The following is a 17,714-nucleotide window of genomic DNA, read 5'->3' as shown; positions in this document are numbered from 1 at the left end:
TTCCTCTCTCTCTCTCTCCCATGCTCTCTCTCTCACGCTCTCTTCCTCTCTCTCTCTCTCTCTCTCTCTCCCAATGCTCTCTCCCACGCTCTCTCTCTCTCCCACTCTCTCTCTCTCTCTCTGTCTCTCTCTCCCATGCTCTCTCCCACGCTCTCTCTCTTCCACTCTCTCTCTCTCTTTCTCTCTTTCTCTCTCTCTCTCTCAGGCCGGTGGAAAGCATTATCACCCTACGTGTGCTCGCTGTGCACGCTGCCAGATGACGTTTGCTGAAGGAGAGGAGATGTACCTGGCAGGTGTGTCGTCTCTCTTTGTTCCTCATCTTAAACCTCACTTTACTTTTGCACCAGAATAAAGACACACAACATCTCCATGTGGGGGGCACGGTGGCTTAGTGGGTAGCATGTTCGCCTCACACCTCCAGGGTCGGGGTTCGATTCCCGCCTCCGCCTTGTGTGTGCAGAGTTTGCATGTTCTCCCCGTGCCTCGGGGGTTTCCTCCGGGTACTCCGGTTTCCTCCCCCGGTCCAAAAACATGCATGGTAGGTTGATTGGCATCTCTGGAAAAATTGTCCGTAGTGTGTGAATGCATGAGAGTGTGTGTGTGTGCCCTGCGATGGGTTGGCACTCTGTCCGGGGTGTATCCTGCCTTGATGCCCGATGACGCCTGAGATAGGCACAGGCTCCCCGTGACCCGAGAAGTTAGGATAAGCAGTAGAGAGTGAGAGAGTGAGAACATCTCCATGTTTATTCTTCAGTTGTTTCATATTTTCTGTATATCGTGTTCCGGACAGTGTGTGTTGTGTATTAATACACAGATGTTGATCGGGCAACTGCATTTGTCACCCAGATGTGGATATAGCTCTTTACACCAGGAACATTAACACACACTTCAACTGTCCTGATTTTTACCGTGAACATCAACACATGAAACAGAACTTTCTTTAAGATCTTCCATCTTTCCAAAAGCCGTAATGAGAAAAACGTCTACAGATTAATTCGAGTTCTTAATTAAATCTTTAACAACTGTTTTTATGGAACACATTCTCTTTGTTCCTGAGCCTTTATTTCCTATTTACAAGTCTCAGACCACTTCAACGCAGCCTTTAAAACACACACACAGACACACAGACACACACACGTTTAGTAGATGCTTCCATGTGCATTAAACCTTTGTTTCAGACACACCGTAAACGTCTTGTGACGTACACACTTCTGTCCCTGAGCAACTCACTTCCTTTTTTTTCCTGAAGCATAAAAACTCATGACTTTTGAGTAAAGAAATAAATCAGGACACGTTCTCATGTCATGTCGTGTTGCAGGTTCCGAGGTGTGGCACCCGACGTGTAAACAGGCTGCGAGGACAGAGAGGAAACTCAGGGTGAGAGACAGAAATGGACATGACTGAAGCCGAGTGTCGTCCAGTTCAGGACCAGGAGCGAGATGTTTAAAACTTTACAGATCTAAAGCAATCCAGCTGTAAAACGTAACAGCAGAGACGGAGAACTTTACAGTGTTACGGGGATGGCGGCTGTGTCGGATTAACGTGTGTGTGTGTGTGTGTGTGTGTGTGTGTGTGTGTGTGTGTGTGTGTGTGTGTGTGTGTGTGTGTGTGTGTGTTTACAGCTAAGACGAACCTCAGAGGCCTCTATCTCTCCTCCTGGCTCCAGTATAGGGTCTCCCAGCCGGGTCATTTGTGTGAGTAGGGCTCACATTCTCACACACACACACACACACACACACACACACACACACACACACACACACACACACACACACACACACAGACTCACACTCACACACTTAAATACTTACACACACACAGACTCACACACACACACACACACACACACACACACACACACACACACACACACACACACACACACAGACTCACACACTTAAACACACACACACACACACAGACTCACACACTTAAACACACACACACACTTACTTACACACAAACACACACACACACAGACTCACACACACACACACACACACACACACACTTACACACACAAACACACACACACACACACACACAGACTCACACACACACACACACACACACACACACACACATACACACTCAAACACTCACACACACACACACACACACAGACTCACACTCACACACTTAAATACTTACACACACACAGACTCACACACACACACACACACACACACACACACACACACACACAGACTCACACACACACACACACACACAGACACACACATTTAAACCACCACACACAAAAAAACAAAAAATAAAAAAAAAACAAAGAATAAACAACAAACACACCACACACACGTACACACACAAACACACACACACACACACACAAGACTCACACACCACACAACCACACACCCCACACACACACACAGACTCACACACACACACACACACACACACACACACATACACACAAACACACACACACACACATACACACACACAAACTCACACACACACACACTTAAACACACAAACACACACACACACACACAGACTCACACACACACACACATACACACTCAAACACTCACACACACACACTCACACTCACACACTCAAACACACACACACACACACACAGACTCACACACACACAGACTCACACACACTCACACACACACACACACACACACACACAGACTCACACACACACACACACACACACACACACACACACACACACACACATACACACACACACTCACGCACACAGTATGCACACACACATACAGCATTACATACACAATATTTACATACATACACACCTACAATACACTTACATGCAGTATACACACACACACACACACACACACACACACACACACACACACACACACACACACAGATTCAGTAAGGTGTATTCACTGTACTTGTAACAATTTGTGTTTATTGTGTTTATTATTATCTTGTGAGAGATTTATTTATTTCAGTAATTCACATCAGCACATGGTTCTAGCGCACAGCAGATGTTCTTCTGGCTCCTGTGATCACAGTGAAGGTTCATGAGAACAGATTTGGTCAGATTAGTTATCTGATGGGTAACTAAGTGGAATGAGATGAAAGAACACCCCCCCCCAACCCCCCAGAACCTAAGCTTGTTCAAACAGAGTTAGCATTAGCAAGTAGTGCCTTAGCATCGCTCTCACACGCGGCTAATGACGTCACCAGTTCATCATCAGTGTCCCCTCCTTCTCCAGTAATAAATAACTGCATCTTAAATTCTTACTTGATTGTTTTACAGAATAAATCGTTCCCATAAAGGGTTATAGACTTAAACATTCTTCAGATGATGATGATGATGATGATGATGATGATGATGATGATGATGGTTCCTCCAGCTAACTTACAACTCACACATAAAACACGTACCCAAATGAAATGAATGAAATATATCTTAATAGTTATTTTTACTCTATTTATTATCTAAACAAATTATTATTATTATTATTATTATTATTATTATTATTATGTGATGATGATGATCTTATTACCATTTTTTCCACATTTTGCCATGTTCAGAAGTAAGCACACGACACCATCTGACACCAAACCAGTGTGTGTGTGTGTGTGTGTGTGTGTGTGTGTGTGTGTGTGTGTGTGTGTGTGTGTGTGTGTGTGTGTGTGTGTTAGGGCTGGGTGATATGAATATATAATATTAACTTTAATTAATGTATTAATTAATAACATAATTAATTTAAATCAAACATTAACATTATATATCATAAATAAATTGTAAATAACTGTAAAAATAATCAGAAATGAAATCAAATTAAAGAAAAGTATCAAATTTGATTGTTAATTTTATATCTATAGTATGTTTATATAAAAAGTCTGTTAATATTTAGAGTCTGTTAGACTTAATAATAAAGAAAATATTAGTATTTACTTTATTATTAACAGTCTACTGTATTACTGAGATTCTAATGTGATATTTTTGTCATATCGCCCACCCAGTGTGTGTGTGTGTGTGTGTGTGTGTGTGTGTGTGTGTGTGTGTGTGTGTGTGTGTGTGCGTGCGTGTGCGTGTGCGTGTGCGTGTGGACATCTGTGCTATGTGCCGTCAGAAGCCTGCTGTGATGCCAGTTCCAATCTCCATCTGGATCTCTTTGTGTGTGTGTGTGTGTGTGTGTGTGTGTGTGTGTGTGTGTGTGTGTGTGTGTGTGTGTGTGTGTGTGTGTGTGTGTGTGTGTGTTCCTGTCTCCTCTGTGTAGGCCAGAGTGGAGAATGAGCTCCTCAGTTACAGAGCTCTGTCCTCAGTACCTAAACTTAGCAGTGTTTACAATGAGTCGCGCCTCGATCTCGTTCCTTACGCGGTGTATCACAGACACTTCTCTGAGGACAGGCTAGAGCGTTACCGCTACAGGGAGGTACTGAGACGCTAGGCTTAGCACCAATGCTATCAGTACCAGCGTCCTTCTTTTACTCCTGATTGCTTTGTCTCGTGCATCCCAAAGAACCCAAAGCCTCCTTCTTGTGCTTATGCGAGCCGACGGACACTTTTAGCTGCATGGGTTTACATCGTGATAATAGGGGACGGTGCATGGAGCGAGAAGTTCCTCAACCTTTAGCATGGATGCTTTTTTATTCCAAATAACCAAATAGCTTACAGTCTGAGACCTAAAGGTGCAACACTTTTCCTTATCGCTGGACATCTTGAGGTCATTTCCTGCATATAAGGTCTGATATTTCTACCATGTTCATGTTCACATTCCAGGTCAAACTGTACCATAAGAGCAGTGATGTAAAAGTACAGCATCGTGCCTTTATTTCTCAGCCTGTCGATCCTGCACTTTTTCTGCTAAACGTATACGAACTCCTACAACCGCATCCGTGCAATGATCCCATTTCACACGGATCACGCTTTTCCACTTTTTTCTATCAGTCCACCTCCCGCTTTCTGGCATGGACCTGGAAAGGGTTGAGTAATGGAGCGTGAAATGAATTTGTGCTTGCTTGACTTCTGTTCATTTTCTCCTTTTCTTTCCTCTCCTGCACTGAACGCAGTCTCTGGGAACTCTCTCTGTGTATTCTCAGGTACTGAAGCACTTCACTTTATAAAAATATACCCGAGTATATAAACGGAATAAAAATAATAACAAATAAAACCTTACTTGACGTTATGTCTTATCTCAAGCTGCTGCATGTAGAGTTTTATATAATCTATGATGTATTTACATGAACATCAGCTGTCCTGAAGGTTAAAATGTGCTTTGGTGGCCCTCACGCTATTGGTACGAAGCTTGACCGATGACATCTTTTCTTTAAAAATAAATAAATAAATAAATAAATAAAGTTGAGCTTCATAGTCATGTTATTTCCCATGTCGTGTCTTGAATAGAAGTGATGTATGTAGTTACAGTCGTCACAAGTGATTTTTATCCGAAGTTACAGTTTGGGTTGAAACAATCTCATGCTCTGTATTTTATAGGATATCTACGACAGTTTGGACCTCAGACATCGGCGTTCCTCCAGCCCGGGCTACATCGACTCACCCACTTACAGCCGCCAGGGAACGTCTCCCGCCGTGCCGCGCTCTCCTCAGCTCTACTACCGATACGGTCAGTCTTCATCCGGCGTCCTTTGTATAAAAAATGTACTTTTTTTTTTTTTTTGCAAGCTTGCGAGTGTTGATTTAAAAGCAACGTTCACGGGTGCGGACGTCTGGGAAAATCCTCCGCGAAGTCAAATTTGTGACGAATTTCTGCGAATCTGTTTACATCCAAAAGAAAAATTTTTTAAATTTTAGGAAACCGCAATTCCAGTTTCAGGGAGCACACGGTGGCTTAGTGGTTAGCACGTTCGCCTCACACCTCCAGGGTTGGGGGTTCGATTCCCACCTCCACCTTGTGTGTGTGGAGTTTGCATGTTCTCCCCGTGCCTCGGGGGTTTCCTCCGGGTACTCCGGTTTCCTCCCCCGGTCCAAAGACATGCATGGTAGGTTGATTGGCATCTCTGGAAAATTGTCCGTAGTGTGTGTGTGTGTGTGTGTGTGTGTGAGTGTGTGAATGAGTGTGTGTGTGTGCCCTGTGATGGGTTGGCACTCCGTCCAGGGTGTATCCTGCCTCGATGCCCGATGACGCCTGAGATAGGCACAGACTCCCCGTGACCCAAGAAGTTCGGATAAGCGGTAGGGAATGAATGAATGAATGAATGAATGAATGTATGTATTCCAGTTTCAGCAAAACTGCATTTATATCGAAATCTGTCGATAGAGCAACCGCCATATTATAAAGAATTCTTTGTTGGAAATTTGACGATCAGCATCATCCCATTCAGCGTCTGTCTCATCACCTGACGTTAAAGTGGCTTTTATTATTAACTTGTCATTTATCCGTCTGTACGTCAGCGCCGTTCAGAACGGATTCGGATTTGATATTTGTCGCGTGAGAAGCAACTTTATTTCACTAGTGAGGTTTTTACAGCTCGTCCTTTCTGTTATTGTTTATTAGATCAGATTCATCAGATCTTTTTTTCTTTATAATAATAATTGGATGAAAAATCTTCACTGATGATACTGAAATGTTTTAGCATTTGAATATTAAAGACAAACCGTGGAGATCGGAACGGATCGGATCTGAACCCGGTTGCTTCAGGTGTTGAATATCAGAGTGAAATAAACCAACAAGGAACGATACAGGAAGTCGATGGTCACGTGTTTGACTACGATCCAGACACAAAACACGTGAAATAAACAGAACTGGGATCTTGTTTTGTTTGTTTATGCATGTACATGTAGGAGGATGTTAAAGGCATCTTTACGCCGTGTGATTTTCAGCCCAACAAAAAAAATCATAATCAAAATAAAATCAAAGTTTTCTTAAAATTTCAGCGAGCGCATGTGTGAAAATTCTCGTGATCTCGTGACCTCACGCTCAGATCGAGGAGAGTTAGAATTTTCTTCATGAGCTGATTTCCCAGATCTCGGTGCTCTGGAGGTCTTTATCATACAGTATGACTCAAGCTCGCACACGATCGCACAGTCGGGTCCAGAATACGGTCCAGATGTTCTAGAGATCTTCCAGAGGAGTCTGGAATAATCTTTAAAAAACCGGCTGAAATCACACAGTGTTGAAACATTGATCGGTTCATTCAAATTCAGGCTCAGTACTCAGACTCGTCAGTATGTACACCAGCATGTGTGGCATCATGAGAAATGGGCGTGTCCTGAGTACTGCGTTCTGCTTTCTGATTGGTCCTGGGCTGACTGCAGGCCCCGACAGTGGCAGGAGTTCTCCGTGTTACGGTCGGCCCCACGCCAGGTCCAGCATGTCCGCCATGTACCAAGAGCCCAAGCATTTTCACCTGCCAGGTAGGCCGCTGCTTCGTCTTCACTCACCATCATCATCAAAGCACTAGTACACAAGCAGCCTCAGAAAAGAAAGGAGTTAAAACTCGGTGTGTTTCTTTCGGTCTTTTTCTTTATCCACCTCTTCACCTCTGATGTCCATTTTCCTGTCTTTTCTATCACCGTGTCCTTCCACATCTCTACATCCACAATGTTCTTTTCCTCCTCACTGTTTTTTCTTCCCTTTTTGTTTTTCTCCTTCTGTCTTCAGCCAGCAGCGAGGCCAACATCTACAGCAAGCCACCCATCTATAAGAGACACGGTACTTGTGCAGAATCTTCTCTCTGAACCGGACGGAGCCGATGGGTTTAGATTAGATTTCGAACTCAGTGACGTTTAAAACAAAGTCCGTATATTTCTGCATATATTCTGAAGACTGTATGTCTGGCGTGTGTACGGTGTATAAACGTCTGCTGTTCGTTAATCGCTTCCTTCCTCTGATCTTGTTTCTTTCCTTCACTTCTTTTCCTCTTTTGCTCGTGCTCGGTGAATCATCCTCCCTGTAAGTACCCATCGTTCCTCCTCCATCATTTCAGCGTTCGTTAACTGTTCCGTCGCCAGAGACAAAAAATATAAACAAAATACGAACGTGGCGATTTAACTGCGTTCATTTAGAGATGGAATCGTTTTAAAGATTCATGTTAAAACATTATCGGTCTCACACACATAACCGTACGCAGCGCAACATGCAGCGAAATGCCATCGAACACTTACTAACTGAAAAAGAAACAATATAATGACAAAATCTATATTAATTAAATCTAATCTAAAGGGCAGAGACATTGTGTAACATCACGCTGAGGCACTTAACATATGTCATAAATAATATTTATAACAAATAGAATATATAGAACAGATTTACTGTAAATTTGTTATAATCCAATTTAAGTGTATTTTAGGAGAATAAATAAATATTCATCTTCATATTGAAATGTATATTTTATATAAACTGTGGTGATTCTTCCTCCAGTGACCTTCGTTGCATCATCGTTGTGTAACGTGTTGAAAATATAAAGTTCTATATTAACGAAAACAAAGTGAATTGTGGTGAAATTTGAGGTTTTGTGACACAAGAATGAAATAATTTTTTAATGAATGAGGTAGGGACAGGGACAGGACCATGGACGGGGACGGGGACAGGGACAGGACCGTGGACAGGGATGGGGAAATGGACATGGAAGGGACTGGGACAGGGACATGGGCATGGATGGGGACAGGGACAGGACTGTGGACAGGTACAGGACCAGGGACAGGGATGTAGACAGGGACTGTGGACAGGGACAGGACCGAGGACAGGGATGGGACATGGACAGGGACAGGGATGTTCCTGACGAGCTACAGTGAGAGACATTATTGGACGTTCCTGAAGTTTCTCAGTCACACGTCACACTCACACGTTCCTGTTCTCACTCTCGATGTATTTATTCCAGAACCTCTCTATTTATCACCACAAAAGAACATCTTATGAGATCATCAGACTTTTTTCTCCCGACCCTCTAGATAACGACGACGAATACGAAGCTGCGAAGAATAAAACCAGTGAAGAAATTCTGTCTTCTCCTTTTTCATCACCGGATCATTTCCAGCACTATTACAACTACGCTGGATCACCGAAAGGTGCCTTTATTCACATCTCTGTGCATTTATTAGGGCTGTATGTCTGTCTGTCTGTCTGTCTGTATGTCTATCTGTCTGTCTGTCTGTCTGTATGTCTGTCTGTCTGTCTGCCTGTATGTCGGTCTGTCTGTCTGTCTGTCTGTTTGTCTGTCTGTCTGTCTGTCTGTCTGTCTGTCTGTCTGTTTGTCTGTCTGTCTGTCTGTCTGTATGTCTGTCTGTCTGTCTGTCTGCCTGTATGTCGGTCTGTCTGTCTGTCTGTCTGTCTGTTTGTCTGTCTGTCTGTCTGTCTGTCTGTCTGTTTGTCTGTCTGTCTGTCTGTCTGTCTGTCTGTCTGTCTGTCTGTCTGTCTGTTTGTCTGTCTGTCTGTCTGTCTGTCTGTCTGTATGTCTGCCTGTCTGTTTGTTTGTTTGTTTTGAATGTGATATTCATAGCTTTTTAAATATATATATTTAATATATATATTTACTCCTTTGCTGGTGTTTTGGGAGATGGAGATGTCATTAAAATATAAACTCATGTAAGAATTTATGTTCTAATGAAATTCCTAATAATAATATAACTTTGGTTAAACGACTGTTTAAAGCTCACAATGTGCAATATTTTGTGTAGTAATTTAAACCTTTTACATTTTCCAGACTGAAAAGGAATCTCTCTCTCTCTCTCTCTCTCTCTCTCTCTCTCTCTCTCTCTCCCTCTCCCCCATCTCTCTGTCTCTCTCTCTCTCTCTCTCTCTCTCTCTCCCTCTCCCCATCTCTCTCTCTCTGTGTCTCTCTCTCCCTACTTCCCCCATCTCTCTCTCCCTCTTTCTCACTTTCTCTCCCTCCCTCTCTCTCTCCCTCTCTCTCTCTCTGCCTCCCCCCCCTCTCTCTCACTCTCACAGTTCCTCGAGCTCGCCGGTTCTCCTCAGGCGGAGAGGAAGACGGCTGGACTCAGAGCATTAACAGAGTAAATATCCTCGCCGTGGTTTTCTCACTTCACTGCTCACTCACTTGTCATGATGTCATCTTTCTCTACACAGTTCAGGATTCCTTCTATAATTATTTTCCAGATCCAGGCTGGAATCGGGAGGATGATCCTGAAGGAAGAGATGAAGGCCAGATCTGGTTCCTATGACAACGACCCCTGGGCCAGTGCACGGAACTCTCGCAGTGGCAGCAAAGAAACGCTGTCCGGTCTGGGATACAGTAACATTGTAAACGGCTGTAAGAACACACACACACACATGCACACACACACACACACACACACATACACACATACACCTATACATACACACATATATATATACACACATATACACACGTACACACACATATATACACACACACGCATATACACACACACACATATACATACACACACATCCCTGTTTCTGCTAGTAGACCGCTGTAATAGATGAGTGTTGAGTCAGTGAGTCGGCCTCTGTTATAGATGAGTGTTGAGTCAGTGAGTCGGCCTCTGTTATAGATGAGTGTTGAGTCAGTGAGTCGGCCTCTGTTGTAGATGAGTGTTGAGTCAGTGGGTCAGCCTCTGTTATAGATGAGTGTTGAGTCAGTGAGTCAGGCTCTGATATAGATGAGTGTTGAGTCAGTGAGTCGGCCTCTGTTATAGATGTGTTGAGTCAGTGGGTCGGCCTCTGTTATAGATGAGTGTTGAGTCAGTGAGTCGGCCTCTGTTATAGATGAGTATTGAGTCAGTGAGTCAGCCTCTGATATAGATGAGTGTTGAGTCAGTGAGTCGGCCTCTGTTATAGATGAGTGTTGAGTCAGTGAGTCGGCCTCTGTTATAGATGAGTGTTGAGTCAGTGAGTCGGCTGTTTTTCTCTGGAGTGTGTTGGTACTGATGGTGTTACAGATTTTAATACAGAACACCGACTGATACTGAATACTGTACTTAAAGCTGAAGTACTGTGATATCATGAAATATAATACTGCCATGTAACATTGTCCAGTCTGTAGTGTAACAGACACACACACACACACACACACACACACACACACACACACACACACACACACACACACACACATACATACATACACGAACACACACATATCGTTAGACATGATACACTGTATACTGAAGTTTACATGAACACATCAACGCAGCAGAATTACAAATGTAAAGACAGTGACAAGGATAGTGTTAGTGTTAGTGTTAGTGATAGTGTTAGTGTGTGTTAGTGTTAGTGATAGTGTTAGTGTGTGTTAGTGTTAGTGATAGTGTTAGTGTGTGTTAGTGTTAGTGATAGTGTTAGTGTGTGTTAGTGTTAGTGATAGTGTTAGTGATAGTGATAGTGTTAGTGATAATGTTAGTGATAGTGTTAGTGATAGTGATAGTGTTAGTGATAATGTTAGTGATAATCTTAGTGATAGTGTTAGTGAAAATGTTAGTGATAATCTTAGTGTTAGTGTTAATGTTGAGTCGTTAAATTGAATCATTTTGTTTCTGTCTGGTTCTGAACCTCAGTAAATCAGGAGGCAGGTACTGATTGTACTGATGTGTATATCAGTGTAGCCCTTGACCTTTTATTTATGAACGCCTCCGCTTTAATGTGATGGACAGCAGTGAGGAGCATATAACATTCACACACGCACTCACACACACACACACACAGACACACACACACACACACACACACACACACACACACACACACACACACACACTCACACACGTTCAGCTGACCTTAGTGCTTTGCTGTGATTAAACTGCTCGATACAAGTTGCAGGTGAACGTTTATCATCTCTGTCACGAGCTTTTTCTAAACGACTCTCTATCACACCATCACATGCTGAAGCCAAATGGAATATTTTACAATTAAAAATAAATGACTGAGAGTTAATTATGTTGATGTAACGTACAGTTACAGTGAGTTCTGATCTCCAGTACCGGATCTTCTGCTCCTGATGGATTAGGTTGAAATTAAGAGCAAAATGCTGGAGCATTTCTTTCCACAGAGAGAAACAATCATGGGTTTCGACCTTCAGTGTGCAATTTACAATGTCACACAATGACTCCAGGCCCCGCCCCCTTCCATGTAGGGCCTTTCTTATTTCCCTGCTGATTTTGTCCCCGTCGTCTATTATTAATGAGAGGCAGAATGAAAGCAGCCACATTACCAGCCATCACTCCATCTCTGAGAGAAAATAGAGAGTGATTATAAACACAAGGATGTAACTCTATCTCTCTCTCTCTCTCTCTCTCTCTCTCTCTCTCATCTCTCCCTCCTCCCTCTCTCTCTCTCTCTCATCTCCCCCCCTCTCTCCCCCCCTCTCCCTTTCTCTCTCTCTCCCTCGCTCTTGCTCCCCCCCTCTCCCTCTCTCATATCTCTCCCTCCCTCTCTCTCTCTCATCTCTCCCCCTCTCTCCCTTTCTCTCTCTCTCTCTCTCTCTCTCTCTCTCTCTCTCTCTCTCTCTCCCCCATCTCTCTATCCAGCTCCCAGATCGCAGTACAGCACAGACAGCGGTGAGTGGTTTAGAGTCTTCCCCTCGCCGTGTAGTGAGTGCTGAACATCTCCGAGTGATCTCAGCTCATTCTTTACATCTCTGTATATTCATAACCTAAATATATGATTCAGAAAAGATTTTGTTGTACTGCTTGTTTTGCATCATGACTTCTAATATGTGTAATATTTATAGTCAACCATGTAAATATATAGAATATATCACAGCTTTCGCAGTTTGTTTAGGGCTGTATGAGATCAGCGTGCACGGTGCGCCCCCTGGTGTTTAACCAGCGTCGTCACATTGTGCCTGTCGGTGACTGTGTGTATAAAACTTCACTATATTATACATCATATATTATCTTACTCTGTGTGTGTGTGTGTGTGTGTGTGTGTGTGTGTGTGTGTGTGTGTGTGTGTGTGTGTGTGTGTGTGTGTGTGTGTGTGTATGTGTGTGTTCTCTCACAGATCCATTCATCTCAAAATCAGCTTCATTGCCAGGTTATGGCAGAAACGGTCTAAACAGGGTAAGTGTTTGGCAGCGACCCTACAACTGATTAGATGTCACTCAGAACCTACATTTATTCATCTTCTGTAATTACTGTATCCTGATTGGGGTCAGGGGCGATCCGGAGTCTATCCAAGGAACACCGGGTGTGAGATGGAAATACACCTGGGATGAAAACACACACAAACACACACACATTCACGTCTAGACACATTAAGACAATCTAGTAATCCAGTGGAACCTGGAGAACCTCAGAGGAATCCCTCATCAAGGAACTCGCATTGTTATTCGAAAACAATCAGGAAACACCCCCTTTATTTGCATAATGGATGGTGATTGGCTCTTGGAATTTATGATGCAGTAACACATATTATTATATTATATTATATTATATTATATTATATTATATTATATTATATTATTAAATACAAATACATTTAAATATAAGTCTAATATTAATATATTATCTTCAGTAACTAGTCAGAAAACTAAAAATAACCAGTTTAAAATATAATAAATAAATATCTGACATTTAAGTTGACGTTAATGATGTGTTCGTGCTCTTTGTAGCCCCACAGTGCAGATTACTTCCACTATGACAGCACCAATGCAGTAAACTGGGGATTTAGAGGTATGTGTTTTCTCTACATCTGTACACTATATACAGTGGTGTGAAAAAGTGTTGGCCCCCTTCCTGACACACTAATGTTTCAAATCATCAAACAAATGTAAATATTAGTCAAAGATAATAGAAGTAAACACAACATGCAGTTTTTTAATGAAGGTTTTTATTATTAAGGGAAAACAAAATCCAAACCCACATGTGTGAAAAAGTGTTTGCCCCCCTGTTAAAACATAACATAACTGTGGTTTATCACACCTGAGGTCAATTTCTCTAACCACACCCGGGCCTGATTACTGCCACACCTGTTCACAATCATTCATTCATTCATTCATTCATTCAATCATTCATTCATTTTCTACCGCTTATCCGAACTTCTCGGGTCACGGGGAGCCTGTGCCTATCTCAGGCGTCATCGGGCATCGAGGCAGGATACACCCTGGACGGAGTGCCAACCCATCACAGGGCGCGCGCGCGCGCGCACACACACACACACACACACACACACACACACACACACACACACACACACACACACACACACACACACACACACACACACACACACACACACACACTATGGGCAATTGTCCAGAGATGCCAATCAACCTATTAAATCACTTAAATAATACCTGACGGAAAAAGTGAAGAGAACCAAAAGATCCTCAAAAGCTACACGTCATGCCGAGATTCAAAGAAATATTAGGAACAAATGAGAAAGAATGGAATTGAGATCTATCAGTCTGGAAAAGGTTATAAAGCCATTTCTAAAGCTTTGGGACTCTAGTGAACTACAGTGAGAACAGTGGTGAACCTTCCCAGGAGCGGCCGGACGACCAAAATTACCCCAAGAGCGCAGCGACGACTCATCCAAGATGTCACAAAAGACCCCACAACAACATCTAAAGAACTGCAGGCCTCACTTGCCTCAGTTAAGGTCAGTGTTCATGACACCACCATAACACAGAGACTGGGGACAAATGGCCTGCATGGAAGAGTTACAAGACGAAAACCGCTGCTGAGCAAAAAGAACGTAAAGTCTCTTCTCAGATTTACCAGGAAAAATCTTGATGATCCCCAAGACTTTCAGGAAAATACTCTGTGGACTGACAAGACAAAAGTTGAACTTTTTGGAAGGTGTGTGTCCCGTTACATCTGGCGTAAAAGTAACACCACATTTCAGAAAAAGAACATCATGCCAACAGTAAAATATGGTGGTGGTAGTGAGATGGTCTGGGGCTGTGTTGCTGCTTCAGGACCTGGAAGACTTGCTGTGATAAATGGAACCATGAATTCTGCGGTCTACCAAAAAATCCTGAAGGACAAAGTGTGGCCATCTGTTCGTGACCTCAAGCTGAAGTGAACTTGGGTTCTGCTTCAGGACAAAAAACTTTGGAGTGGCCGAGTAAAAGTCCTGACCTGTTTCTGTAAAGATGTGTGGACTAAAATTCCTCCACAGCGCTGTAACAGACTCACTGCAAGTTATCGCATACGCTTGATTGCAGTTCTTGCTGAAGGCTAAAGGCAGCTAAAGGCGGCCCAACCAGTTATCAGGTTAAGGGGACAAACACTTTTTCACACAGGCCCATGTAGGTTTGTTTGATCTGAAACATTAAAATGTGACAAACATGCAAAAAAATTAAAAATCAGGAAGGGGGCCAACACTTTTTCACACCACTGTATGTCCAAAATGATGTGCCCTCCTGACCATCACACCCATACAGTAGGTCGTTCCTCTCCAAAGTCAGAATCACCTGTAACAGGTGTATAGACTGTCTGTATATGTTACACCATCACAGCATGACAACGTCCCTGTGCATTAAGCATGACTCCATCCATGAAGACACGGTGTGGAGGTGAGAAGGTCAGAGAAAGTAGAAGAACATGGAGTGTCCTGCACAGAGCCCTGAATCTGACTCAACACCACTGAACACCTTTGGGATGAACTGGAACTGGAGTCTCGTCAACATCCCGACATCAGAGTCTGATCTCACTGATGATCTTGTAGCTGAATGAACACAAACCCACACAGATACTGTACACTCCAACATCTAGTGCAAACACTTCACACGAGAGAAGAGAAGAGAAGAGAAGAGAAGAGAAGAGAAGAGAAGAGAGGAGAAGATCTTATAACAGACGGGGAATAAATCTGGAATCAGATGTTCAACAAGAACATATAGGTGTGATGGTCAGGGGTGCACAAACTTTTGGCAACTGATTCCTGCTTTTTCTCTTTTTTCTCTCTGTTTCAGAATACAAGGTTAGAGACCACATGACCTGATACTGAAGAAACCAGGAAAAGAACAAGAACATGTTTATTTCATGATTGAAAGCTGTGACATTTTTAACCGTTTGAGAAATTTCAGAGTTTACTTCAGCTTTTGTTTTCTGCCGTTAGCAAAGATTAAAAAAAGGCTTAACAGGAATCCAGACGATTTAGATTCTATTCTTACTACAGATTTTATTCACCTTTTTTAATAAATAGACTGATTCGGTTTTGTATGAGAAAGAAGAGTTCTGTTTATTTACATACTGATTAAAACCACTTCCTGGTATCGGACATAGAGGTCTATAGTTTCCTGTGGATACGAGTTTAAGTGCACAAAGATCCTTTCTGATACTTTCAGAATAGACGATGTGTATAAGGGCCTTTTTACACGCGGTCACTTCGTGTGTTGTCTCTGATCCGATAGCTATCTGATTAGTTAAAACTGTCCCATTTACATCAGGCCACATAAACGCGTCTCGGCGAATCTGATATCGATCCGAACTTTCTACTCCCGCCGAAAATGCTGATATATTTTACCTCATTTCCGGGGTAATTGTAACAGAACACACTTTGGTGTACGCGGTTTTCAGAACGCAGTCAAGAAAAAAGAAGAGGTAAAAACTGGATACGACGTTTATGCTACAAAAAACAGCGTTTACTGTTTGCTGCGTTTTCGCTGGCGGCAGCAGCGCGTTTTAAGCCCCGATGAGACGCCTGGGTGAAAGATCACCTGCGAGTGACGTACTTCCGTTTGGGAGGAGTTTAGCGCTGACGTATGTGGCTTGAACAACCACATTCATTTACACCTGTCCAGTTTCATCTGAAACGCGTCCCAGACCACCTCCTGAAGGGGTTTGTACCATCGGGTTTATATCCGTCTCCAAAACGTTTTGGAGGGCATTTAGACCTGGTCTTTTTACCATGGGGTAAATATCGGATCACAGAAAACACAGGAAAAAGCCCCTAAGATATTTCGCTTTGCTGATGATTTGCTCTACCAGCAAAACTGTTATAACCACATTGTTCTTTTCTTTCTAAAAGTAATTCACTCACATTGTTCACATCATCGTTAACTGTTTATTATCTCGGACGTCTTTTCTAACGTTTACAGATTTATCCGTATCAGGATCTTGTCATCACCGTCCGTGGTCGTAACTCGCTGCCTGGTGACGTGGACAGGACGAGATTAGAGGTAAATCGTTTTCACAGCAATGCACTTTGTCATATTTAGTTTTTCAAATGTTTTTCATAACCAAAGTAACACCCATATAATGCTGACTTCTGATCGTTCTTCCACATGTCCTCCAAGAGACACTTGTCCCCTGAGGAGTTCCACCAGGTGTTCAGGATGACGATGGGCGACTTCGAGCGCTTGGCATCGTGGAAACAAAACGAGTTAAAGAAGCAGGCGAGGCTGTTCTAGAATCTCAGGACCAATAAGCAGAGAGCTCTGGAAGGTCAAAGATCTCACCATGAGACATGTTCCTTCAAACCGGACACGACGAAGCTTTCATCTCCTCCACCGTGGACCGACCGACGATCCGCTCACCTACAAACATGACTAAATGACTAAAACGCGTGTGGCTCGTTTTGATTTTATTTCCCACTCCTGCAGAATTCTTAAAACTTCAGGTTGCACCACGTGCATGAAGTACGAAACAGAACGTTGCCTTATATGTGAAAAGTCAGGTTAACACCAGCAAGCGTGCAAAGAGACTTAGGACGACGTCGGAGGACATACGAAGGACATACGGAGATCTTTCGTAGTAATCACCTGCGAGCGAGCGTCTCGTGAATATTTTGCAGAACCAAAGTCTTATGGAATCGCCTGTGTCATAATTACACAGAAACTTTCTTCTTCTTCAGGTGAACAACGAATAAGAT

The 17,714-nt window shown here is 42.9% G+C and overlaps 1 protein-coding gene across 9 annotated transcripts in view; it reads left to right on the top strand.

The window, feature by feature from the left end:
• LOC113647515 (actin-binding LIM protein 3-like) overlaps nucleotides 1–17,409 on the top strand; it is a 59,058-nt gene extending 41,649 nt beyond the window's left edge. For 2 of the 9 annotated variants that reach the window (XM_047805761.1, XM_047805758.1), the window contains 16 exons: nucleotides 206–293; nucleotides 1,319–1,377; nucleotides 1,623–1,694; nucleotides 5,029–5,058; nucleotides 5,453–5,582; nucleotides 7,235–7,333; nucleotides 7,581–7,631; nucleotides 8,891–8,986; nucleotides 9,867–9,931; nucleotides 10,035–10,188; nucleotides 12,425–12,454; nucleotides 12,900–12,958; nucleotides 13,510–13,570; nucleotides 15,814–15,821; nucleotides 16,942–17,022; nucleotides 17,140–17,409. In XM_047805761.1, coding sequence (XP_047661717.1) covers nucleotides 206–293; nucleotides 1,319–1,377; nucleotides 1,623–1,694; nucleotides 5,029–5,058; nucleotides 5,453–5,582; nucleotides 7,235–7,333; nucleotides 7,581–7,631; nucleotides 8,891–8,986; nucleotides 9,867–9,931; nucleotides 10,035–10,188; nucleotides 12,425–12,454; nucleotides 12,900–12,958; nucleotides 13,510–13,570; nucleotides 15,814–15,821; nucleotides 16,942–17,022; nucleotides 17,140–17,253 — 1,197 coding nt within the window. In that variant the 3' untranslated portion in view covers nucleotides 17,254–17,409. Of the gene's footprint in view, nucleotides 1–205; nucleotides 294–1,318; nucleotides 1,378–1,622; nucleotides 1,695–4,235; nucleotides 4,392–5,028; nucleotides 5,059–5,452; nucleotides 5,583–7,234; nucleotides 7,334–7,580; nucleotides 7,632–8,869; nucleotides 8,987–9,866; nucleotides 9,932–10,034; nucleotides 10,189–12,424; nucleotides 12,455–12,899; nucleotides 12,959–13,509; nucleotides 13,571–15,813; nucleotides 15,822–16,941; nucleotides 17,023–17,139 lie in introns of all 9 variants that reach the window. The other 7 variants (XM_047805767.1, XM_047805764.1, XM_047805759.1 and 4 more) reach the window with 7 other exon arrangements.
• Nucleotides 17,410–17,714: the final 305 nt, after the last annotated feature.

The sequence above is a fragment of the Tachysurus fulvidraco genome, chromosome 21, assembly GCF_022655615.1.
Source record: "Tachysurus fulvidraco isolate hzauxx_2018 chromosome 21, HZAU_PFXX_2.0, whole genome shotgun sequence".
In the NCBI taxonomy this organism is placed as follows: Eukaryota; Metazoa; Chordata; class Actinopteri; order Siluriformes; family Bagridae; genus Tachysurus; species Tachysurus fulvidraco.
The sequence above is the reverse complement of the archived record's forward strand: the minus strand, read 5'-3'. Positions and strand labels throughout refer to the sequence as shown.